General features: G+C 41.9%; 1 protein-coding gene across 7 annotated transcripts in view; it reads right to left on the bottom strand.

Moving 5' to 3' along the window:
- The window catches only part of LOC126267071 (galectin-9-like), a 134,333-nt gene that overhangs the window by 40,336 nt on the left and 67,585 nt on the right, over positions 1 to 26,412 (bottom strand). For all 7 annotated transcript variants that reach the window (XM_049971927.1, XM_049971929.1, XM_049971930.1 and 4 more), the window contains exon 5: positions 17,099 to 17,431. In XM_049971927.1, coding sequence (XP_049827884.1) covers positions 17,099 to 17,431 — 333 coding nt within the window. The remainder of the gene's footprint in view (positions 1 to 17,098; positions 17,432 to 26,412) is intronic.

Raw genomic sequence — 26,412 nt, 5'->3', positions numbered from 1 at the left:
CACACATATGCAAACTATCACTCACACTGTAGCAGGCCTGCATCTGGGGTGAAGGGTTGTCTGCCTTGGACAGTAATTTCAAGGTGTGCCAAATTCATATTCTTGAAGAAAAAACCTTGTTTCACAAAGCGCCTAGCATCCAGTACACACTGGTCTATTGATTATTCATATGATTTCAAAACGCAACCCACAAATCATACGTTTCCCACAGACAAAAGTGGATGGGCACAGTATGAGCTGAGCCGAATAAACCCGAACACATGAGTACCAATCGTTTTTTTTTTTTTTTTTATGTGGTTGATTCGGCTTGCGAATGATGGGGATGGTTATAAATATTAGCGAAATACATAGATTCAGACTATCAGAGTTGAAATAAATGACTGACAGGAATAAGATTACATGTTATCTTCTCTGTGTATCTAAGAAAATGAAATTTTGACTAAAAATTTTTACCAGATTACTACACTACTGTCGTACAGTCCTCAGTTAGCAGCCGCTTGATTGTATTCTAGGAATAGCATGGAAAACACATTGTATGAGCACATAACAACACCTAATCAGGGAATAAATGCAGAATAACTGGACCAGTGATTCTGGAACAGTAAGTGAAGTAAACCAGACAATAAGTTTTGATAATAGTAGGAAGAGTCACAGAATTATTTATGACAAGATTCTTTGTTAGAACAAGGAAGGAAAAGGGACAGGGACATTATACAAATTATATGGAAGAATATGAAGGTTCCAAACTTATATAAAAATTTTGTACTACTACTACTACTACTACTACTACTACTAGTACTATTTCTCAATCTCATGCTTGAGAAACTGGAGCTTATAAATGAAATATGGAACTATTTTCTAACATATAGCACTTTGTTTGTAGCAGGCCTAATAGGCATCTGATATTGGTACTTCGTGAATTATATTCTGTCATGTTGTTTATATAAATGAGGTAGATAAAAATGAACATTTGTACCAAAATGGTCTCGCTTATTTGGCATGTGTTACAATTGCTCAATATTAGAAAGGCCTATTTCACTTTATCTAACAGATAGTGACAAAATAAATGTAATCAAACCTAGAAACCACACTACTCTGGGTACTATTCGCATTAACAGCTTTTTCAGTATTAGACAATGACATTTTGATTTTTCATGTAGCAAAACATTCGATGGACTTCAATGAGTTAACAGATTGTTTTGCAGAAAGGAAAACGGTACCAAGATTAGAGAGTAAAAAATTCTGGGATGCAAGGATTGTAGAAATGTGTACTGTCCTGCTTGTCTCGCCTTTACCGGTTTCATGTTTTCTATATTTAATTTTATGTCACACAAGAGTGAGAGTTATTAACAGATTGGCAATAAAGAGTGCAAATTTTCTGAAGAGTTGTTATTCTCCTGGTCGCAAATAATCCCACCCAGTATTAATCATGAGATTTCTTTTTTTTTAAGCGGGGTTGGACTTCAAACCGGCCCATTCGGAGTATGAGAGGCATCATAGGACATTTTAATTTCCACTGGCCTGAATATAGACTTGATCATCCCCATTACAAAATATACATGTTTGAATACCACAGTGTGAAATACAGTGACATGCAATAGAAGAATGCTGTGTGTAGAGACATGGCACTGCACTTTAGCACACTTTAAGACTGCGCAACATGTCTTGATAATAAATTCTCTAAAGGCGTCTTGTGAAGCATGAAAAAAAATTATGTAATCTGAGCTGTGTTTAAACTAAAAACATTTGATTAACGCAAAATCAGAAAAGTTATCAACTATCGCTATAAGCGGCCACCGACGAAACACTCTAAATACTGACCAAAAAAGGTGTCATGATGATCTCAGCAATCACAAAGACACACATGCGCCAATACAATTTAGAAATGATTGTTGTCCGTTCGAGATGGGCACATTGTCACTGACCCATTAGAACCTGTGGGTACTTAATACGGTGGAACCACACTACACAGAAACTCTTTCAAACAATATTAAAATTAGCTTTACTGATCAAAGCCTGAGGAGACGGTGAAGAACAAATGGCTTTCTGTTAATGTATATGTCAATTGTCTTGTCTCCTCTTGCGACTACATGATAGAGTCCTGCTGCGTATGGCAGCTGCAACAACAGTCTGATGCCTTCTGTGTGTAACATGACATGTGAAAATGTTTGCAAGCCTTGATACACAAAGGTGGTAGCTGTACTGTATTGTGAGGCTGGTGTGGGTGGGTTCAGGTCAAGTTCTCTTGCAGTTGGCCTAGGAATTCTGGTTGATCATCCCTCAGTTGTGACAGAGCATATGTTTCCAAGAATTCTCCTGGAAGCCTCGACATCTCACTGTACACCATTTCCCTGAAGAAGTGTCTAGATCTGATCTGAAAGTGTTTCTGAGTTCAAATAGTACCATGGGAAACCTTGGTCCACTTAGAGTCGTGGCACATTACTGCTGTCTTAAATGAGTGATGCAGTCTCTCAATCATCCCCTTAGTGGCTGGGTGATAGCTTGTCGTTTTGTAATCAGTTGTGCCGCAAAAGTTCGTGAGTTGTCTGAACAGGTCGGATTCAAATTGTCGTCCTCTGTCTGTTGTGATGTGTATCAGACAGCTAAAGTGTGACACCGAATACAACACAAAAGTGAGAGCCAGAGTTTCTGCTGTAACATTACCCAACAGTACAGCTTCCAGCCAGTGAGTGTAATGATCTAAAACTGACCGTCATACAATGGCAATGGACCAAGGATATTGACGTGGAAGTGACTGAAATGGGCCATCATAATCAGTAAGTTCCCTATTGTTGCTTGCATGTGCCGGTGTATATCACTTCATTGGCTTTGAAGACAACACCTCACCAATTCGAGGCAGTCTTTTTGTATACCTGGCCACACACAATGATTCGTCACTATATAGGTTGTTGATTGAATATCAGGGTGTCACAAGTCGTGTAGCATTTTGAAGATGTTGCTTCTGAAGGTAAATGGAAGGAACTGCTGCAGTTTTGACATAGCCAAATTAGAGCTGTTTCGTAACATGGCAAAGTTGCAGATCCATCACCAATGTTCCTGTTGAAAACAGTACTTGTAGTTCTTGATATGATAGTTGAGCAGCAGCGAGTCTGGCATAATCGATCATGCTAGTAATGCTTGTGACCTAAAGCAAACAATCAGCCACCACACTGTCGATGCCGGAGATGTGCCGAACGTCCATTGTGAATTGTGAGACAAACATTAGCTGACTGCGTTGCCTAGATGAACAGTTTCTACTGTTCTGGTGAACGGCGTTAAGTTAGAGGTTTGCGATTGGTGTAGATAAAAAAAGTCTCTATCTTCCAGGCGAGGTATGACCTATCTGATGGACTCATAAACGGCCAAAAGTTCTCTGTCATAGGCGCTCCACAGCTTTTGTGAGTGCAATAACTTGCGTGATAAAAATGCAAGTGGTAGCTGAGTGCCACTATATCGTTGTTGCAAATGTTGCATCCATTGCCATCTGGCTAGTGTCGCCCACAAGGGCTCAGGATGCACCAGTAGTGCGGCATAAGCAATGCTCTTTCTGGTCGCTGCAAATGCTAGACGAATGCTATCAGTCCATGTTATAGCAGAGTTACCTTTGTTCTACGCGCCGGTGACTTCTGCACTTAATTGTTTTTTGTAAGTCAGCAGAGTGTGGTAAGTAACGACAATAAAAATTTAACACACCAAGAAATCAACGTAATTCCTTGGCCGTAGTATTTGGGCATGAAATCTGTAAGATGGCTTTCACCTTCCCTGGCAGTGGTAGCGATCCTGCTGCTGTTATGCTACACCCTAGGATATCCGCTTGGAGCACGCCAAAACTCCTTAAACATTGCCATTAAATGCTGCCCATGCTGCTCTTAAAAAAATCATCGTCCAGTTACGTGAAAGCAAAAGTTAGGCTCGGTAGCACTGAGTCAATGAAGTGTTGCCATGTTTGAGCAGTGTTCATGTGTCCGAAAGTCATAAACTTGCCCTCAAACTGGCCAAAAGGAGTGATGACTGCTGTCTTGGAATGTCTCGTTCAGCTACAGGGATCTGTGTGTACACTTTTGCACAATCCAGGATGCTAAAAATAACTGCACCACTCAATGCATAGCAATGTCATATAACAGCAGCACTAGGCATCTGTCTGGTATTAACCTGGTATTCAGGGCTCCCTGGTCAAATGCCACTCACTATCTACCATCCTTTTTTTGGGACCAAATGTATTGGTGAGGACCAGGATCTGTTGGAAGGCCACATTACACCTTCATGAATCATTCTGTCAAACTCCGCTTTCGCAATTTTTTAGGCAATCTGGAGCCAATCATCGTGGTCTGCAAGATGTGGGAGGACCATCAGTTGTCTCTATATAATGGACAGTGTCGTACCTTACATTCTTACACACTCTAGGGTGTCATGTCAAAGATAGAAATGCATTCAGCAGCTCCATGTACTTGCCGTCTGCCACCTGTATTACTTAGGCATATGAACAGCTGCATTCCATGAAAATCTGGTCGCGTTAAACATTTGGTGTCGTCAACTGGGCACTGACGACTTCATATACAGCAATAGACTGTAATGGGTGAGGAAATTGGCTCCAATGAGAGGTTTGGCGAACGTCTGCAACAGTAAAATCCCACACGAAGGCTCGTCGTAAGCCCAGGTCTAGTTCCAGGTGCAGAGTGCTGTATGTTGTTATGACTGAGTTGTTTGCAGCAGTCAAACACAATAGCACGGGTGGTTCGCTTCCTGTGCAACATAGTCCGTGGACAAATGAACAGGTCGGACCTCATGTCGATTCAATATTTCCAGCCGGACTGCTGATCAATAACAAACAAGCTCAGAGACATTGACTGACAATTGGAGGAGGTGCCTACTTGCTACTACTGCCATTGCCATTTGGGTAAGTGCAGGGGGTTGCACATCTGCATGCTTGCTCCATGAATTTCTGGTGATACAAGCAGATAGCCTGCTACTCAGGTTCAGCTGCGGAAGAGGTCGTAGGTGACCCGCTGCACAAGCATTGACAATATTGGTTCATCTTCTGCGATGCTGAGGTAACAGTTCACCGATCTGTTCTGTCAATAGATCTACCATTGCTGCCAAGATGTCATAATCTGCATGTGAAACACTTGATGTCACTCTCGCATAAAGTGCAGTGACTGCACTGATGTGAGCTGGTGTTATCACATTCTGCATTTTATCTGCCAACTCCGCTACTTCGTCCAAGGGTGTGTCAGACTGTGACATTACAATTGATTCAACAGGCGGTGACAAACAGCTGCTCCATATTGAGCGCATTAAGCTGTCTGCAACATTTGCCATGTCTACTTTTCTTCTTTAGTGCCACAAGTACTGCAAAGGCTTTACGTATCCAATATCTTCCTGAGTAGGAATCTGACGGATTTGGTCTTCTTGCAATGCTGACACTTGCCAGATGAATTCTGCTCAAAGCCAGTCACAGGAGTTAGCCTCTGGTAGCAAGATAATTATATCTTGCACTTCCGCGGTGTACTGGTGATCTAATTGGCTTACTACCAGTGCTGACTTGGCAGTGCCTGTCAAAATTCCAGAACAGAAAAAACCTGGCTTCCATCTGTGCAAACCACAAAACTGGATTGTGTGGCAAGAAAGGTGCTCGTCTTACAACCAATCTTGACACAGCGGGGTTCACATCAGTCATTTTGGAAATCTGTTCTATAAGTGCTCATTAATCCACTGATACTATGCAGGTAAATCACGTCGGGGTCACCACTTTGTTGATACAGACTGGGCAGACTGTCATTCGACCATTAGAATCTGCATGTACTTAATACAACAGACCCACACTACACAAAAGCTCCCTCCAACAATATTAACATTAGCTTTATTGATCACAGCCACAGGAGATGGTGAGGAATATGTGGCTTGTTCAATCATTCCAAGCTTGCAACTGAAGATAATTTAACATGCAGCACATAAAACATCAGAGTTACCTCGTAGCTATGCATGAACTAACTACCAGCATGGAAGATACAAGAAAATAAAAAGCATAATCAAACAATAACAAAACCAAATCACACACACATATAAAACACAGTGCCCTTGGTGGCTGGTGCACGATGTTTGGTGTACGATTGTTTCTAAACACACGCATATCACACACGATACACCATTACATAACTGTACGATGTTGCTGCAGTTGCCACTGGTCATGATATCTCTATTCAAATGAACCTAGTTACTCCCATCAGTCACCATGCCGAGTAGAGCTTGGCAGTGGCAGGAGATACGGAACAAATTGTTCAACCTTTATCCATTTACTAGTTCAGATCTGCTAAGTAGAGCGTCCTGATGACAAGAAATTTATCCATCAAGATATATGGGCTCTGCAACAAATTTGTGATGTCAAACTACTAGGCTTGTCAACCACACTTTGCGAATGCTCATCTCCATGCAGGGCACATGAGAAATAAATATTTAATTGAAAAGGTACCCATGAAATGTCTTAATTTTGTCAAGTGCTATCGAGAACATGCACACATATAAAAACACAGTCAAGAATTATTAAACTCATCTGAAATAGTTACTCGCTTCCCGCTGGAGGTGGCTGTTGGCACTCTTAGATGAACAGTGTCACGTGCTGTGACTTACACGCCATGGCCTGTCTTTCTTGTGTAAACAAAATTATGTTGGCATGGCCAATGCCATGCCAGCATCATTTTACGTCAATTACATCAGTTTTTCTCCTCGAACATTTTTTCACAAAGTGTAAATTGCAGGAGAATTATAAATATGTGAATGCAAAATTGAGTGTGAATTAACATTGAGAACATAGCAAATATGAGGAGAGCAATAAAAAATGTCGTAAATGGTGGGAAATCATTCATTCCGGGAACATAAAGGTGGGGTTTTACTGTATATCAAGTGTGTGGTTGTGATCTTCTGACACAAGTTTCTGTGTGAGCCAAGACAGAGGCAAGTTTTTGTGAGCCAAGTTTATAGTGAATTGTCATTGTACTGATACACATGTGTAAATCACCATTGTCCTCTAGTGATGACGCTTTTATGAACCAAAAACAGTAGAGGAATAAAGTTGTACTGGTACAACTGGTGGTTTGCAATGCATTATTTCAAATGATAAAAAATGCTGATTATTGACGGTCGATAGTGGCAAAACAGTTGAACCAATTTTAACTCTTAAGTAGATCATTCTATTCAAAATTTTATGCTCTTTCATTCTGGTGTGTTGGAAATTTTCTGCAGGATGTATTGTTTTCAAGTTACAAGCAAAAAAACTGAAAACAAATCTAAAAATTTCATGCTTTTTCAGTCCTCAAAAGTTTAGCACAAGACAGAAATCATCACAACTCATTTAACTCTTCTTTGGGGTGCCTAACATGGATTAAAGTCATTTCCAAGTAGTACGTATTTATTTGCCAGAAAAAGTCTAATGAATCTACAGTAATTGTAGTAAACAATCATCATGTTCAACTTTTATTTTACTCATATACTGAACTTTTATTTTATTCATATACTGCCTCTCTCTAAAACAAATAAGACCATTGAAACACAAATGTTCTGCTTTGCATGTTGTTTCAATATGGTTACAGATTTTATTCAGATCTTCATTTCCAGGTGCAATCATGCACTTCTCATTCTTTTGATGTTGATGATTCCAGCTTCATCTTGTGCTTTTCACCTTCTGAACTGTTCTGGAATATTCTGAATCTCATAACAACCTATTAATGAATTTCCAACAAGAGCATACTGCAACGGCTACCAATCTTTCAGTAAACAGTGGTTGAACATACGGGAGAATTAAGCAGAACAATATATACTGTGTCCAACAAAAGCTTTGAAAGAGTTGGCTTATCTTTGAGGATGATGTGCAACTGCCTGACAATAAACATAGGCAAGTGTAAAGGCTATTAAATTTAACTTTTAAATTTTATGTTCCAAGTTTCAACCATGTAGTGTAAAAGAAGGACTAGTCAAGTTTTGTAGCATCTTGAAAAAATGAAGATATTGGGTTTTGTGAAAATTAGCTACATTCAGGCACATTTTAATATGGCAAATATTCAGTTTTGTCGTGTTTCTCCCATTTCTTCAGTGACGCATAACAGTGTCTTCAAATTCTGTGAGCTATTGAAACTTTTGCCCACACAGAAAGCTGCCTTAATCCATGCCCAGTGATCTATAATATGTGCATTTTCATCACACTCAGCGAATTTCTGTTAGCCTGACATCATGTCCCATTCATCTACAGTTTGTCTTCACAGTCAAATTGGCCATGCCACACAAAACCAATGCAAGGTGATCGTGAATTATCAGCTGCCAAAATGTGTGTTGCTTATAAAGGTAATTATAATAACACTAAATATTGAAACAACTTTGCCTGAATACATCACTTTACTATCATGGTGCCCACTGTGGCAGGCAGAGTTCTGTGTTCATGAGCATCAAGTGCTTAGAAACATGTATTTCATTTAGCTTATGGCTAACTGAATATTTGGATGTTTTTCAGCTGAGGAGAAATTACCTGAAAAGTTTCAAAAGCTTTATCCACTTATTTTCCTCAATCTTTACTAGATAAAACATTTAATAATAAATACTGTGTATCCGCAATGTGCGATTACTATCTGCAATCAAAGCACGATAATCACTTCTATAGATGGTTTACCATGTTAACAAGAATGCCTTGTGTTAATTTACATCAACAATTAACCTGGTTCCGTTGGTCCAAGTTTAGTATTGTGCAGCATATGGAATTTATTAACTACATTCATTTTCGAAATTTATATCAAAATTGATTGTTAGTCAGTGACATTTACACAGTCAACCCTTAGTCTCATTCTTAGAACTAAAAGTCACCAATATTGCTTTATATGGCAATGCTTTACAGTACTTCACTGATAGAATTAAGAAATTAATACTAGTCTTAGAATGATATGATTAAATGTTGCAGTATTGTTTTACTGATCACAAATGTGCTAGTAAAATATTTCATGGAATTTGCGCATCAAATCCCAACACCTTGGTTTTACAAATAACTGTTTTGTGTAGGATGACGAGATCTATGAGCAGATGGACTGGTTCCAGAAAACCCACCAAGTCCAGTGAATGCGAACATGTCTTTAAGTATTCTACCAAATTCCCGCACAAAATGGACCCATATATGCTTTGGTATTTCATTTTAGTCACATTTTATGAAGATGCCAGGCAAGTTTGGACATGTCAATGTGGTCCTTATTTTTGTGAGCTCTCATAAGAATAGCAGAAAAATTAATAAAAGCGTATGTTGAGCCGGCAAGTAAACCATTAATTTTATGCCAAACTGCCTGATATATAACTAATAACATGTTGCAGGTAGATTACCAAAACAAAAATCTACACTGACCATGCTATGTTTGGCTAGGTCTCCCTTTGAAATGTAGCAAGTTGGAACTACTTTCAAATTCAATTATTCTACCCCTATCACATAGTTAATTTTATATATATATACTATGTGATCAAAAGTATCTGGACACTGGCTGAAAATGACTTACAAGTTCGTGGCACCCTCCATCGGTAATGCTGAAATTCGATATGTTGTTGGCCCACCCTTAGGCTTGATGACAGCTTCCACTCTCACAGACATACATTCAATCAGGTGCTGGAAGGTTTCTTTGAGAATGGCAGCCCATTCTTCATGGAGTGCTGCACTGAGGAGAGGTATCGATATCGGTTGGTGAGGCCTGGCACGAAGTTGGCATTCCAAAACACCCTAAAGGTGTTCTATACGATTCAGGTCAGGACTCTATGCAGGCTAGTCCATTACAGGGATGTTATTGTTATGTAACCACTCCGCCACAGGCCGTGCATTATGAACAGGTGCTTGATGGTGCTGAGAGATGCAATTACAATCCACAAATTGCTCTTCAACAGTGGGAAGCAAGAAGGTGCTTAAAACATAAATGTAGGCCTGTGATGTGACAGTGCCATGCAAAACAACAAGAGATACAACATAACCACACCATAAGTTTTCCAAGATGGCGCCGATAGAAGAGTGCTGTGACACATCTCAGTCCTCAAAAAAGGTTAAATTAAATAGCTCATCGTGTACAGAATGTTCAAAATGCATCATGAAAGGCATCTTTTGTGTGAAATGTAACTATTGGCTTCACGAAAAATGTGAAGAATGGAATTTAAAACTCATAAAAGACCATTTTCCATGGTTGTGTCCACATTATTTACATATTGAGATGGCTGAACTCGCAAGTACTGTGAACTCAAAAGAAGAAATTATTAAATTGCTTTAAAGTGACATTGAAGTGCTAAAGGCGGAAATTTTAGCACTGAAACAAGAAAATTCTGAACTAGTTACTGAAAGAAAATCCTGTGTATGTAGAAATCAGCCCATTGCCGAACAAAGTGGCAAAAATCCGCTGATGTGTAATACACCAAATAATACGACAGAGAACTCCATCAGTGAAACAAGTGACAAGTATAAATGGAAAATGGCTTCTTACAATAAGGACAAACGTAAAAGTGCAACGAACAAAGAAGATGACAAAAATGATTTTCTGTTAAGAGGAGATTTTCTGTAAGATCAATGTTCGACCTGGAATTCGATTGCATCAACTCAACAAACATTTTAAGAATGCATTGTGCATGAAAAGAAACATGGGCGAAACTGGTAACAAAACTTTAAGTACTGACGATTACAGAGGTGTCTCAGTCCATGTGGGCACAAACTCCATCCACAGTAACATGTGAGGAAGAAATCATGAATGAGACATGGAATCTGATTAGATCAGCGAAAACTGTATACCCAACATCCAGGCTGGTAATTAGTGGAATTATTCACTGAAGATCGGTAAGTGATACTTAACATCAACAGGATAAATGCTGGTATTAGGGAACAGTGCAACAGACTTGGTACAGTATTCATTGACCCAAACAAGTTCTTAAACAACAAGTGTCTGGGGAAAGATGGCCTGCACTTGAATAGATTAGGCTCTGTGAACCTTACTAAATGTTCATAGATGTGTGTAAAATCCTAAGGAGCAAGGGAAACTAATTCACTCTGACAGGGGTGACAAAGAAACGACTCAAACTGAAGATAAAAAGTTTAGGTACCCAACAACGGATGCACATGAAATAACCAAAAACAAAAATTATCTATTGATGCACTGGAAAATAAGTGGCTTAGGGGCGCAACTACCACATCGTAAATACTCAAAAATCACCAAACTAAAAATTCTGCTTTTGGAATCTGTAAATATTAAAATAACCTGCCTAAACAAACACTGGTTAACAGAAGATTGTATAAAAGTATTAAAGATAATTAATAATTTTAAGGTAGCTGCTAGCTTTTGTAGAATAAGAAGGTAGCTGCTAGCTTTTGTAGAATAAGAAGGTAGCTGCTAGCTTTTGTAGAATAAGAAGGTAGCTGCTAGCTTTTGTAGAATAAGAAGGTAGCTGCTAGCTTTTGTAGAATAAGCAAATCTAGTGGAGGTTCCTGCATTCTTGTCAATTCTTCTGCAAGTTATAAAGTAAGAGACAGTTTTAATTATTTAAATGAAGAGAGCGTGTTTGAAAGTTACTCTGTAGACTTAAATGATACGAACACACTGGTTACAGCAATCTACAGAATTCTTGGATGTGCGGTAACAAAAGAGTTTTTAGCCAAATTCGAATGCCTCCAAGAAAAACTCCAGGGAGAAAGTAAGAAAAAAGTTGTTATAGCAGCAGACTTCAACTTAAATGTCTTAACTGAAAGCAATGATTCTGCAAAATTTCGTGACTTAATTCAGAAATCTGGTTTCAAGCTAAACTTTTCTGAAGGCACTAGGGAAAACAACAGATCAGTGACCTGCATTGATAATATTATTACCAATTACAAATTGGACAATGGAAATAAGCACAAACTTGGGTATTTCAGATCACTCAGCTCTGTTTATTGAGCTCCCAAAAGCCTAATAACCTAAAGCCTACAGAAGTGTATACAGGGTGGTCCATTGATTGTGACTGGGCCAAATATCTCACGAAATAAGCATCAAACGAAAAAACTACAAAGAACGAAACTTGTCTAGCTTGAAGTGGGAAACCAAATGGTGCTATGATTGACTCACTAGATGGTGCTGCCATAGGTCAAACGGATATCACCTGCGTTTAAAAAAAAATAGGAACCCCCATTTTTTATTACATATTCGTGTAGTACGTAAAGAAATATGAATGTTTTAGCTGGACCACTTTTTCCGCTTTGTGATAGATGTGACTGCAATATTCACAAACATGTGGCTCACAATTTTAGACAATTAGACAAACAGTTGGCAACAGGTAAGTTTTTTAAATTAAAATACAGAACGTACGTAAGTTTGAACATTTTATTTTGGTTTTCCCAATGTGATACACATACCTTTGTGAATTTATCATTTCTGAGAAGGCATGCTGTTACAGCGTGATTACCTGTAAATACCACATTAATGCAATAACTGCTCAAAAAGATGTCCATCAATCTCAACGCATTTGGCAATATTTGTAATGACATTCCTCTCAACAGTGAGTAGTTCACATTCGATAATGTTTGCACATGCATTGACAATGCGCTCACGCATGTTGTCAGGCATTGTCGGTGGATCACGATAGCAAATATTCTTCAACTTTCCCCACAGAAAGAAATCCGGGGATGTCGGATCCGGTGAACATGCGGGCCATGGTATGGCATTTCGACGACCAATCCACCTATCATGAAATACGCTGTTCAATACTGCTTCAACCGCATGCGAGCTATGTGCCGGACATCCATCATGTTGGAAGTACATCGCAGTGCAACATCTTGTAGTAACATTGGTAGAACATTACATAGGAAATCAGTATACATTGCACCATTTAGACTGCCATCGGTAAAATGAGGGCCAATTATCCTTCCTCCCATAATGCCGCACCACACATTAACCCGTCAAAGTTGCTGATGTTCCACTTGTCACAGCCATCGTGGATTTTCTGTTGCCCAATAGTGCATATTATGCTGGTTTACATTGAAGCTGTTGGTGAATGGTGCTTTGTCGCTTAATAAAACGCATGCAAAAAATCTGTCATAGTCCCATAATTTCTCTTGTGTCCAGTGGCAGAACTGTACATGATATTCAAAGTCATCGCTATGCAATTCCTGGTGCATAGAAATATGGAACAGGTGCAACCGAGGTTGATGTAGCACTCTCAACACCGACGTTTTTGAGATTTACTATTCTCGCGCAATTTGTCTGCTACTGATGTGCGGATTAGCCGTGACAGCAGCTAAAACACCTACTTGGGCATCACCACTTGTTGCAGGTTGTGGTTGACGTTTCACATTTGGCTGAATACTTCCCGTTTCCTTAAATAATGTAACTATCCGGCAAACGGTCCGAACACTTGAATGATGTCGTCCAGGATACCGAGCAGCGTACATAACACACGTCCGTTGGGCAATTTGATCATAATAGCCATACATCAACACGATATCTACCTTTTCCGCAATTGGTAAACAGTTCATTTTAACATGGGTAATGTATCACAAAGCAAATACATTTCACACTGGCGGAATGTTACGCGATACCACATACTTATACGTTTGTGACTATTACAGCGCCATCTATCACAAAGCACAAAGTGAAAAATGTGGTCCAACTAAAACATTCGTATTTCTCTATGTGCTACATGAATATGTGACAAAAAATGAAGGTTCCTATTAAAAAAAAAAAAAAAAAAAACACCACACAGTTGATATCCATTTGACCTATGGAAGTGCCATCTAGCGAATCAACCATAGTGCCATCTGGTTTCCCCCTTCAAGCTAGGCGAGTTTCGTTCTTTGTAGTTTTTTCGTTTGATGCTTATTTCGTGAGATATTTGGCCTGGTCACTATCAATGGACCACCTTGCATAAAAAGGGATCTTAGTAAAAGTAAAATGGATTTAATATGCAGTAAATTAAATATAATAAGCTGGCCTGCAGACTACAATAGTTCAAGCTTGATAAACTATGACAAATTCTTAAATTGTTTCTTAGAGTTACTTAATGAAACATTTCCTTGTAGATCTAAGCAGAAGAAAGTAAATGGTAAACTCAAATGGATTACAACAGGAATAAAAATTTCTAGTGCCAGAAATAGAGAGCTTCACAATGAGTTAAAATCAAACAGAAATCCGGATTTTGTTACTTATGTCAAACAGTATAAAGCTGTACTTAGGAAAGTTGTAGTTGCAGCTAAAAAAATGTCAAATAATAAATTCATACAACAACACAGAAATAAGAAAAAAGCAGTGTGGTCAGCTGTTCAGTCTGAATTAGGAGCCAAAGTAAAAATTCATGAGATTTTGAAAATTAGACATGAAAATGAAATTATAGTAAACCTAACCCTGTTCAGATGTCAAGTAGTTTCAATGAATTCTTCCTAAATGTAGTAAGATCAGATGTGGATATGACATTCTATCATAGCATCACAAATTTGGAAAACGGCCAGAACACATCTTTTAAACAATTTAAAAAAAAATCACCCAAAGGGATGTGGAAAAGGAAATATTGCCTCTAAAAAACAAAACCTCACATGGGTGGGATGAAATAACCACATCTGTAACCAAGTGTGTATATGATGTTATTTCTCAACCACTGTTAATTATTATAAATCAATCTTTTTAACACGGATGCTTTCCAAATGTATTTAAATATGCTGAGATCAAACTTCTATTCAAAAAACGATCGACAGAAGATGTGGGGAATTACCACCCATCTCTCTTTTGCTGGTCTTCTCTAGAGTGTTTGAAAATATTGCAGCAAAACAAATTAATATATTTCTTACTGTAAATGACATAATTTTTAAAAACCAGTTTGGATTCCAACAGGGTAAAAGCACTTTGAATGCTATAAATGAGTTTATCCAAAAAATATGCTCCATGTTAGATAAGGGTAGAAAGGTCACAGAAATATTCTATGATCTAACTAAAGCTTTCAATTCAGTGAGCCATGCATTACTCCTCCACAAATTACAAATGTATGGAATCGGGAACACTGCTTTAAAATAGTTTAGCTCTTACCTGTCAGATACGAAACAAAGAGTAATTTTAACTTCAAATGGAACCAATTATTCCTGAAGTTGGAAAAAAGTTTCCCCAAGGAGTCCCACAAGCATGGGCGTACCCAGCAAGGGGCAGGGGGGGGGGGGGGGGGGGGGGCGCTGCCTCTTACCCCCCCCCCCCCCCCCCCCGAAGATATTCGCATCTTTTCACTAGTTTACTGTTTTATTTAATATGAAATGCTGCATGTTGTCTCAAGTCCTTGTTTCCTGAGACTAGTACGACCTTTCACCAACTCTTCGATAAAAATGCTTTCACAATTAAGATCATGATAACAGTTTTGTCACGTCAATGACAATCAGTGACCCACTTTGTACAATGCTGTATGCGTGTGATCAGTCTTTTATTAACTCTTCTATTGTGGACAACATGAAATTTGTGCAAAGTATGATGATACGTTGTATTATGTTAATGAACTACAACTTGAAACATACCCGGGCTCATTGCCATTAAATACCGTGTTGTGAGTTAATTCAGTGGACTGCAGTGTTAAGTACAAATGAACTGATTATAGACACCAAAAATGCACCATGTGCACCAAGAAGTCCTGCTATTGAGTGGTGGTGTTTATAACATCAAAAAGTAATGTTGCTTTATTCGGTTGCTTAATGACATTGTTTTGAATGAAAATTAGCAGAACAGTTTTCTTGCTAAATTTATTGGTGAAATAATACTTAAGATACTTTCCACTGAAATAATCAGATTTAAATAAAAGTGAATTCATGGAATAAGGGTTGTGTTCATTACAGAACTGCATGACTACCAAGAAAAGCAATTTCAGGTTATGAGACTTCAAATTATGTGCATGCCCCCACAGAACTCCATCCCGCATTCAAGTAAGCAAATGTTACACCTTCAATATATTTCTTGGAGGAGAAGGGGGGGGGGGGGGAGGCAAAGAGATTCTAACATGAGCGCGCGCGCACACGCATGCGCGCGCCCACACACACACACACACACACACACACACACACACACACACACACACAGAGAGAGAGAGAGAATTATTTTGTTGTAACATCAGCAGTATACCATGTCTGTGAAAAAGTTTACATACAAACAATGGAACAGTTCTAGAGCTCAAGGATTTAGCAGCAAAAAAGACGATATACAGGGTGTAACAAAAAGATAACTTTAAGGACACATTGCTAATAAGTGAAAGAAGAAAATGTGCTACATGGAGATGGTTCTGGAAATGCTTTATCTCCATGTTAGATCACAGTATCTACATTTCTCCATAGTACAACAATCATGGGAAACACACAGGACGAGAATGTACCAGCATCCTGTATGAAACACTTCTTTGTGTGAAATATATAAACTGCCCAAGGTTAACATCAATAAAGACTCCAAACGGCTGTTGCATTGAATCCCGGGTATGCTAAAGTATTACTGGAGTATGGCATAAGAATTTAGAGCCTTCCAGAATATGAGCACAAAGACACTTCAGCATCCCACACCAGGATTTGTTACATGTTAGATTTAAATAGAAATAAAAGTTTAGTTCCTTAGAATGTGGAGGCAAAATCTTCCTATCCCCTGGCAATGAATGTAAGATTTAAAATTTACCCAGAAATAATCAAGATGGCAATTTTGCTTTTATCAAATGTTCGAAGTTTCACGTGATATGCTAGTATATATTCTGTTTCCACAGATTTCTTAGGAATAATGTACTATGAAAAGTTGTAGAAAATGATTTTTCATTTGACTTAACATTTTCTTGTTTTATTTAAGTCAGGTCAGGTGTTTTACATTTAGACAGTTTCACCACTGTTGATATATCAGTTTTTGCATTATTATTATTATTATTATTATTAATATTATTATTATTATTACTGTGCTTTTCTTTGACACGGGAAACCCAGTATACTTTTACCAATTCCTTGTCTCTATGAAATTCTGCAAATATATGTGCTATCACAAACAAAATACACACACACACACACACACACACACACACACACACACCATAGAAACACAAAAACAGTCTGGTAAATGACATTACAAAAACAAATAAGCCTTACCGAATATCCAGGTGGTGGTGGTGGGCAGCCCGGTGGAAGAGGGGCATAGCCAGGGGGTGGACCAGGATATGCGGGTGGTTGTGGCAGATGGCCAGGAGGAGCAACATACCCGGGGTAGCCTGGATGACCACCGTGCCCAGGGTAGGGTGGTGGTGGGCCGCCACCTGGTGGCGGGATCACGAAGCCTGGGGTCAATGGAGCACCTGCCGAGATGCTGCCACCCTCCCATTGTATCAGGCTGAGCTGGACGTCCTGGTGAATTTGTAGGTGGGTAACTCTCTCATACGGTGTACGGTGTATGTACTCTGTGAAATGTACACCATTCACTGCAATCTGAAAACACAATAAAAACCATTAAGAAATTGAATAGGGATGTATACGAAGGCTGTTCCATAAATAGTGCCCCACAAATTTTTCTTAGAACGTACTGATATTATTAACAGTTTTTCTTTTACATATACTATTTTTCTACACAATCTACGTCATGTTTTATGGCTTCACACCAGCTTTGAGTAAGTTGACATCACATGTGTAGGCAAACTGTTGCTGTTCATCATCCAGTGAGGGTAATCTCTGTTGCTGACCACTATCATCAGCACAGCAACATGTAGCATGTATGACCTGATGCTGTCCTCACTGGGGTCCATAATTTGAGTCTGCATGATCCATGGGGGAGAGGGAGGAAAAGGGGGCGGAGGGGGGGGTCAGACGAGAGGGGGGCGGGAGCGGGCTCAGGCGGGGGGGTGGGGGGTTGGTGCGGGCTCAGACGGGGGGGGGGGGGGGCGTGAGCGGGCTAGGACGGGGGGGGGGGGAGAGAGCGGCGTCAGACGGGGGGGGGAGAGAGCGGGGTCAGACGGGGGGGAGAGAGCGGGGTCAGACGGGGGGGGGGAGAGAGCGGGGTCAGACGGGGGGGGGGAGAGAGCGGGGTCAGACGGGGGGGAGAGAGCGGGGTCAGACGGGGGGGAGAGAGCGGGGTCAGACGGGGGGGGAGAGAGCGGGGTCAGACGGGGGGGGGGGAGAGCGGGGTCAGACGGGGGGGGGAGAGCGGGGTCAGACGGGGGGGGGGGAGAGCGGGGTCAGACGGGGGGGAGAGAGCGGGGTCAGACGGGGGGGAGAGAGCGGGGTCAGACGGGGGGGGGAGAGCGGGGTCAGACGGGGGGGGGAGAGCGGGGTCAGACGGGGGGGGGGGGGGGAGAGCGGGGTCAGACGGGGGGGGGGGAGAGCGGGGTCAGACGGGGGGGGAGAGAGCGGGGTCAGACGGGGGGGGAGAGAGCGGGGTCAGACGGGGGGGGAGAGAGCGGGGTCAGACGGGGGGGGAGGGAGCGGGGTCAGACGGGGGGGAGGGAGCGGGGTCAGACGGGGGGGAGGGAGCGGGGTCAGACGGGGGGGGAGGGAGCGGGGTCAGACGGGGGGGAGGGAGCGGGGTCAGACGGGGGGGAGGGAGCGGGGTCAGACGGGGGGGAGGGAGCGGGGTCAGACGGGGGGGGGAGGGAGCGGGGTCAGACGGGGGGGGAGGGAGCGGGGTCAGACGGGGGGGGGAGGGAGCGGGGTCAGACGGGGGGGGGAGGGAGCGGGGTCAGACGGGGGGGGGGAGGGAGCGGGGTCAGACGGGGGGGGGGGAGGGAGCGGGGTCAGACGGGGGGGGAGGGAGCGGGGTCAGACGGGGGGGAGGGAGCGGGGTCAGACGGGGGGGAGGGAGCGGGGTCAGACGGGGGGGAGGGAGCGGGGTCAGACGGGGGGGGAGGGAGCGGGGTCAGACGGGGGGGAGGGAGCGGGGCCAGACGGGGGGGAGAGAGCGGGGTCAGACGGGGGGAGAGAGCGGGGTCAGACGGGGGGGAGAGAGCGGGGTCAGACGGGGGGGAGAGAGCGGGGTCAGACGGGGGGGAGAGAGCGGGGTCAGACGGGGGGGGAGAGAGCGGGGTCAGACGGGGGGGAGAGAGCGGGGTCAGATGGGGGGGAGAGAGCGGGGTCAGACGGGGGGGAGAGAGCGGGGTCAGACGGGGGGGAGAGAGCGGGGTCAGACGGGGGGGAGAGAGCGGGGTCAGACGGGGGGGAGAGAGCGGGGTCAGACGGGGGGGAGAGAGCGGGGTCAGACGGGGGGGAGAGAGCGGGGTCAGACGGGGGGGGAGAGAGCGGGGTCAGACGGGGGGGAGAGAGCGGGGTCAGACGGGGGGGAGAGAGCGGGGTCAGACGGGGGGGAGAGAGCGGGGTCAGACGGGGGGGAGAGAGCGGGGTCAGACGGGGGGGAGAGAGCGGGGTCAGATGGGGGGGAGAGAGCGGGGTCAGACGGGGGGGAGAGAGCGTTGTCAGACGGGGGGGAGAGCGGGGTCAGACGGGGGGAGAGCGGGGTCAGACGGGGGGGGAGAGGGGGGGTCAGAGGGGGGGAGAGAGGGGGGTCAGAGGGGGGAGAGAGGGGGATCAGAGGGGGGAGAGAGGGGGGTCAGAGGGGGGAGAGAGGGGGTCAGAGGGGGGAGAGAGGGGGTCAGAGGGGGGAGAGAGCGGGGTCAGAGCGGGGAGAGAGCGGGGTCAGAGCGGGGTCAGAGGGGGGAGAGAGCGGGGTCAGAGGGGGGAGAGAGCGGGGTCAGAGGGGGGAGAGAGGAGATTGGGGAGAGAGGGTGTTTGGTATGTAATAAATGATTATGTGTTAATGCTGTTTTCATGATGGATACCTGTCTCCACCTGGTACCAACTCACTACACCTCTGCAACCATGCCTAGCATGGTGGACTGCAGGCTTTCCGGAACACTAGCTACTCACCCCCATCAACACCATGGAATATTCATCTCTGACATCTACATATACACTTTGCAAGCCACTGTATGCTGTATGGCAGAGGGTACCCTGTACGACTACTACTTATGTTGTTTTCTGTTCCATTCAAGTAAAGGAAAAATTACTGTGTATATGCCTTCATATGAGCTTTTCATATGAGCTTTTCTTCGTGGTATTTACATGAAATGTGCATTGGCGGCAGCAGAATCATTCTACAGTCGGCCTCCAATACTGGTTCTCTAAATTTTCTCAACAGTGCTCCTCAAAAAGAATATCACATTCAATCTACTGTGTTCTGCAGTCAGCCTAAAATATTGGTTTTCTAAATTTTGTTAGTATTGCTCCACAAAAAGAATGCCACCCTCCCTCTAGTGATTGCCATTTGAGTTTCCAAAGCATCTCCGTAATACTTGTGTGTTGTCAGACCAGCAATGGGACACACAGCATCCTATATGAGGTCTCCTTTACAGATGGAACACGCTTTCCCAAAACTCACTCAAAAAACTAAAGTTGAGCATTCAGCATCCCTACAACAATCCCTACATGCTCATTCTATTTCATATTGTTTTGCAACGTTATGCCTAGATATTTAATGGATGTGACTGTGCCAAGCAGCAGACTATTAATTCTGTAGCCTAACATTATGGGTTTATTCTTCCTATTTATTTGCATTAACTTATATTTTTCTACAAATGGTGTCAGGAGTGTTCTTGCGATCGATAACTGTGTAAAGGACAACATCAGCAGCCACAACGTGCATCATCAAGAACATGGTAGAATGAGTGCGGAAACTTTTCAAATGGTTCAAATGGCTCTGAGCACTATGGGACTTAACATCTGAGGTCATCAGTCCCCTAGAACTGAGAACTACTTAAACCTAACGAACCTAAGGATATCACACACATCCATGCCAGAGACAGGATTCGAACCTGTGACCGTAGCGGTCGCGTGGTTCTAGACTGAAGCGCCTAGAACTGCTCGGGCACACCGGCTGGTGCGGAAACTTTTCTGCTTATTTTTTGCAATGGAGAATCAGTCAGTCTCCTAACAGATATGCGATTGTGCAGTGTGCGGAATTTGGCTCAGATGACGATCTGAAGGTATATACGACGACTTTCGAAAGGAATGTATATTAACTTGTGGCAGTTAGTATAGGCAGTGTGGCTCATTATGAGCAGGGGTATGGCTCACTGTTTTTAAACGTGTAAAGTATAAACCATGAGGAGCCACTTAGGCAGACAAATTAAATCACAGCGAGATGAAGGTGTGTTACGATATTGTTACATTTAAGCGCCCTCTCCTCATCCTATTTTGTTCCTCAGCTCTTTGTTTTTTGTGTTTTGGATAGAGGCCCCACTATGTCTGAGTCTGAGAGACAGTGTTACTGTGCAAGAAGCAACTGTATCTTCAGTAAGTGGGTAGCTCAGTTAAGAGCAGGTAAAACAGAAGTACATAAATAGTTGGCTGCTGTAGGAGAGGATAGAACCTCAACTAGTTTTACCCCCCTCGTTAGACTCAGCTGCCACTAAAAAGAAACACAATAGCTCTCGATTCTTTTGTGAACTGCTAAAAAGCAGAAAGAGTCGGTAGAAAGTTTTGCAATTAGAATAAGAAAGAGTAATGCCAATACAGTGACACAGTGATTTAAGTTATTTGGCAGGGAATGGAGGAAAGAGCGTTGCATACTTTCCTATGGGGACAGGTACCCGATATGTCAAGAAGGATATGTGCAGAAACCTCTAAGGATTGATAGCTGCCAAGTGGGACTACAACTGTGAATGTGTTGTCCTGGCCAGATAAACAACTGAAAATACTTCAGGCCCAGAAACTAACTGCCCTCAACACCACCTTAGAAACTGACCACCTCTGTTCAGTGGATGGATAAATATCAACTCAAAAATGATGCATTATGGTGGAGGAGATGCTCCAGCACTTGGCAGCAACACTATAATGGTCAACATAGCAGAGTCATAATGATGAGTGTCTCAGTGTCAGGTACCACTGTGGTTCAAACTCTGCTCTGTGCACCCTGCATCTATTTTAGTTGAAAACTGCCCATCCACCTGAGCTACCAGTGCATCAATTGCTAGTTGACTGGATCAACCTTAGAAAGTAGAGGTTAGTAAGTAAACAGCCAATGAACATTGTGATTCATGATGGGTTACTTTAAGAAGAACCAAAATGTATTGTACATGTATGACAAACGAGGAGATGTAGATGGTATGATGTGGTGGACCGTATCTTACCACAGCTCTGCTTCTTCCAGCAGAAAAACTCCCTGACCAACTTACCAGGAAATGTCATCACACACTGGCACAAGAAACCACAGTACAAGAGCCAGTCAGGAGTTTTTGCGTAAGATGTTACAGGGTGTATACATTGCGAAGCAAAAAAAAATTCCCAGGTTTTTTCCGGATTTCACGATTGAAAATACACATTCCCCCACGTGAAAATACACTTTACCATGTTAAGTAACAGTATACTTTTCCTCGGCACTGTAAAACTTATAAATCCTGCCAGTAAAATTTTTAAGAACAACATAAATGTCAGATCATCTTGACTCAAATTCATCGTACATTCTCACACACAATTCATCTTTAGTAAAAGGAAATTTACTTTGAAAGTAACAATTTTCAAACCACCATTCGCATTATTTTCCCATGACCTGTTAGAAATAGGTTCGTTTCAGCAGTTGCCAGAGAGCACCAGACAACAAGCATCACCGTGCTTGCGCAGGTACGATGATACAGGAAGCTCGTATGTTCGCATGTGTACAGCATTAAAAGATCTTACATTATGTCATAAAAGAAACAAGACATTAGAGGATACTCCAAGAGCACGAGAATTTTCTGAATCATACTAAAAGGCATAGTTCAGCTTAAAGTGCACATTCGTATGTAAATTTTCTTGGAGAACCAGTACTGTATTATCTCATGTTTACATGCACTTGAAATGCAGCCAACAGTTGAAACTAGCTAATAGTGTGGAATCAAATGCTCCGTTTCAAATAAATTGGCTGGCTCAGCGGAAAAGTTATTAAAGACAAATTTCTTTAGCACATCGATAAAAAGAACTTCATTGTTCTCCAGAAAAAATTAATGCTTGATTGTCAGAAAGTGGGCATAAAATCTGAAACTAATAATGTATTTTAGCCTTCCGTAATTATGGAAATTTATTTTAACTGACTTGATAGCTCCCGGCCACAGAAATCCGTTTTGTCTTCATTTGACGTAAGAGCAATAAACGAAGAGGAAACAGCAAAATCACTAAACATAAATACAGCTCAGGTGGAGACTACCCACCTCCCCACTACCTCATGAAAATTTGTCAAATGTTTTGCTACATGAAAAAATGAAATGATGTCTCATACTGAAAAAGCTGTTAATACAAACAGTACCCAAGACTGGTGGGGTTTCTAGATCTGATTACATGTATTTTGTCACTGTGTGGATTATGGATGTGTAATATTACAGAAGTTTTAACACACACTAAATAACCGAGACTGTTTTGGAACAAATGGTCATTTTTATGGGACGACAGAACATGATTTACAAAGTACGAATATCAGATGCCAATTAGGCCTACCACAAGCAAAAAACTTTATGTTAGGGAAAAGTTTCACATTTCATTCATATACTCCAACTTTTGAAGCACGAGATCAAGAAGTAGTACTACGAAATTTTTATATAAATTTGGAATCGTCATATTCTTCTATAATTCGTGTGATGTCCCCATTTCTTCTCCTTCCTCATTCTGACAAACAACCTTCTCATCACTATTTCTAAACACTATTCCTGCCAGTGTCCAAACTTATTCTCCGATTAACTTCACTAACCCTGCCACGATCAACGGTTTAGTTATCCAGCGTTTATTCTCCGGTTAGGCGTTATTACATGTCCGTACAACACATTTTCTGCGCTCCTCCCAGAATAGAACTTAAGCGCCTGCTGGCTGGGGACTGTACAACTGGCCCTTACTAGTGTAGCTGTCTGGCTAAAAACTTTGTGTAAATTTAATTTTCTTGGATACACTGAGAAGATACCTGTTATTCCTGTTAGTCATTTATTTCCACTCTGAAAGTTTGAATCTATGACTTTCGCTAGTAATTATAACAATGCTGATCATTTGCAGACCTAGTCAGCCACATAAACAGCGATTGGCATTGACCCGTTCGGCTTTATTCCGCTCAGCTCGTATAGCCCAGTTGCCTTTTGTCTGCAGGAAAGTTTATTTCTAGATGCGATGGAGATTCCCCTGGCAGAGACATCACGTACACTGTGCAAGCCATCAAAAATCAACTCACGATTCATTCAGAAATCAACTTACAATGTGTTAAAAAAGCTTCAAAAACTAACAGGGATGCTTTTCAGGGCAGATACCCCAGTTTGCCTCTGCCCCTTAGGACCGAGCCTGTTGTACATGCGTGATGCTGGTTGATTGGGAATGCCAGTAAAATTTTTCCGGGTAGCGCCTGGCCACTTGCTGCTATTGCTTATACAGCTAATAGCCACATTTCTGTAGCCAGAAGTGGGAGAAGGTACTACACACAACGCCACTCAACTGCGCATGCGCATGAGCCCGCTCAAGCGAATCTAATATTGACACATTTTGCTGTTGGCAGACGCTTGTGTGAGCACTGTGTTTTGTTGTTGTGTATGGCACATTTCCTTGCCAACTTAGTTTCATTTTTGTTTTTTTCTCTTTCATCTTTTATTGCTGCAGTATTATTCTGCAGTAGTGAGATACAGTAATATCCTTTGTTACAGTATTGGTTCTTACCAGTTAATATTACAAAAATTTAACTGCAAACTGTTGTTGTTGTTGTTGTTGTGGTCTTTAGTCCTGAGACTGGTTTGATGCAGCTCTTCATGCCACTCTATCCTGTGCAAGCTTCTTCATCTCCCAGTACCTACTGCACCCTACATCCTTATGATATGAATCTCCTTAATGTATTCATCTCTTGGTCTCCCTCTACAATTTTTACCCTCCACGCTGCCCTCCAATACCAAATTGATAATACCTCGACGTCTCAGAACATGTCCTACCAACCGATCCCTTCTTCTAGTCAAATTGTGCCACAAGCTCCTCTTCTCCCCAATTCTATTCACTACCTCCTCATTACTTATGAGATCTACCCATCTAATCTTCAGCATTCTTCTGTAGCACCACATTTTGAAAGCTTCTATTCTCTTCTTGTCTAAACTATTTATCGTCCATGTTTCACTTCCATACATGGCTACACTCCATACAAATACTTTCAGAAATGTCTTCCTGACATTTAAATCTATACTCGATGTTAACAAATATTTCTTCTTCAGAAACGCTTTCATTGGCATTGCCAGTCTACATTTTATGTCCTCTCTACTTCAACCATCATCAGTTATTTTGCTACCCAAATAACAAAACTCCTTTACTACTGTAAGTGTCTCATTTCCTAATCTAATTCCCTCAGCATCACCCGACTTAATTCGACTACATTCCATTATCTTCGTTTTGCTTTTGTTGATGTTCATCTTATGCCCTCCTTTCAAGACACTGTCCATTCCATTCAACTGCTCTTCCAGGTCCTTTGCTGTCTCTGACGGAATTACAATGTCATTGGTGAACCTCAAATTTTTTATTTCTTCTCCATGGATTTTAATTCCTACTCTGAACTTTTCTTTTGTTTCCTTTATTGCTTGCTCAATATACAGATTGAATAGCATCGGGGATAGGCTACACCCTGTCTCACTCCCTTCCCAATCACTGCTTCCCTTTAATGTCTCTCGACTCTTATAACTGCCATTGGTTTCTGTACAAATTGTAAATAGCCTTTCCCTCCCTGTATTTTACCCTTGCTACCTTCAGAATTTGAAAGAGAGTATTCCAATCAACATTGTCAAAAGCATTATCTAATTCTACAAATCCTAAAAACGTAGGTTTGCCTTCCTTAATCTTTCTTCTAAGATAAGTTGTAGGGTCAGTATTGCCTCACGTGTTCCAACATTTCTATGGAATCCAAACTGATCTTCCCCGAGGTCGGCTTCTATCAGTTTATCCATTTGTCTGTAAAGAATTCACGTTAATATTTTGCAGCTGTAACTTATTAAACTGATAGTTCGGTAATTTTCACATCTGTCAACACCTGCTTTCTTTGGGATTGGAATTATTATACTCTTCTTGAAGTCTGAGGGTATTTCGCCTGCCTCATACATCTTGCTCACCAGATGGTAGAGTTTTGTCAGGACTGGCTCTCCCAAGGCCGTCAGTAGTTCTAATGGAATGTTGTCTACTCCGGGGGGCCTTGTTTGGAATTAGGTCTTTCAGTGTTCTGTCAAACTCTTCATGCAGTATCATACCTCCCATTTCATCTTCATCTACATCCTCTTCCATTTCCATAATATTGTCCTCAAGTATATCGCCCTTGTATAGACCCTCTATATACTCACTCCACCTTTCTGCTTTCCCTTCTTAGCTTAGAACTGGGTTTCCATCAAAGCTCTCAATATTCATGGAAGTGGTTCTCCTTTCACCAAAGGTTTCTGTAATTTTCGTGTAGGCAG

This window comes from Schistocerca gregaria, chromosome 4 (assembly GCF_023897955.1).
Source record: "Schistocerca gregaria isolate iqSchGreg1 chromosome 4, iqSchGreg1.2, whole genome shotgun sequence".
Taxonomy (NCBI): Eukaryota; Metazoa; Arthropoda; class Insecta; order Orthoptera; family Acrididae; genus Schistocerca; species Schistocerca gregaria.
Note: the sequence above shows the minus strand (reverse complement) of the source record. Positions and strands in the feature narration are given on the sequence as shown.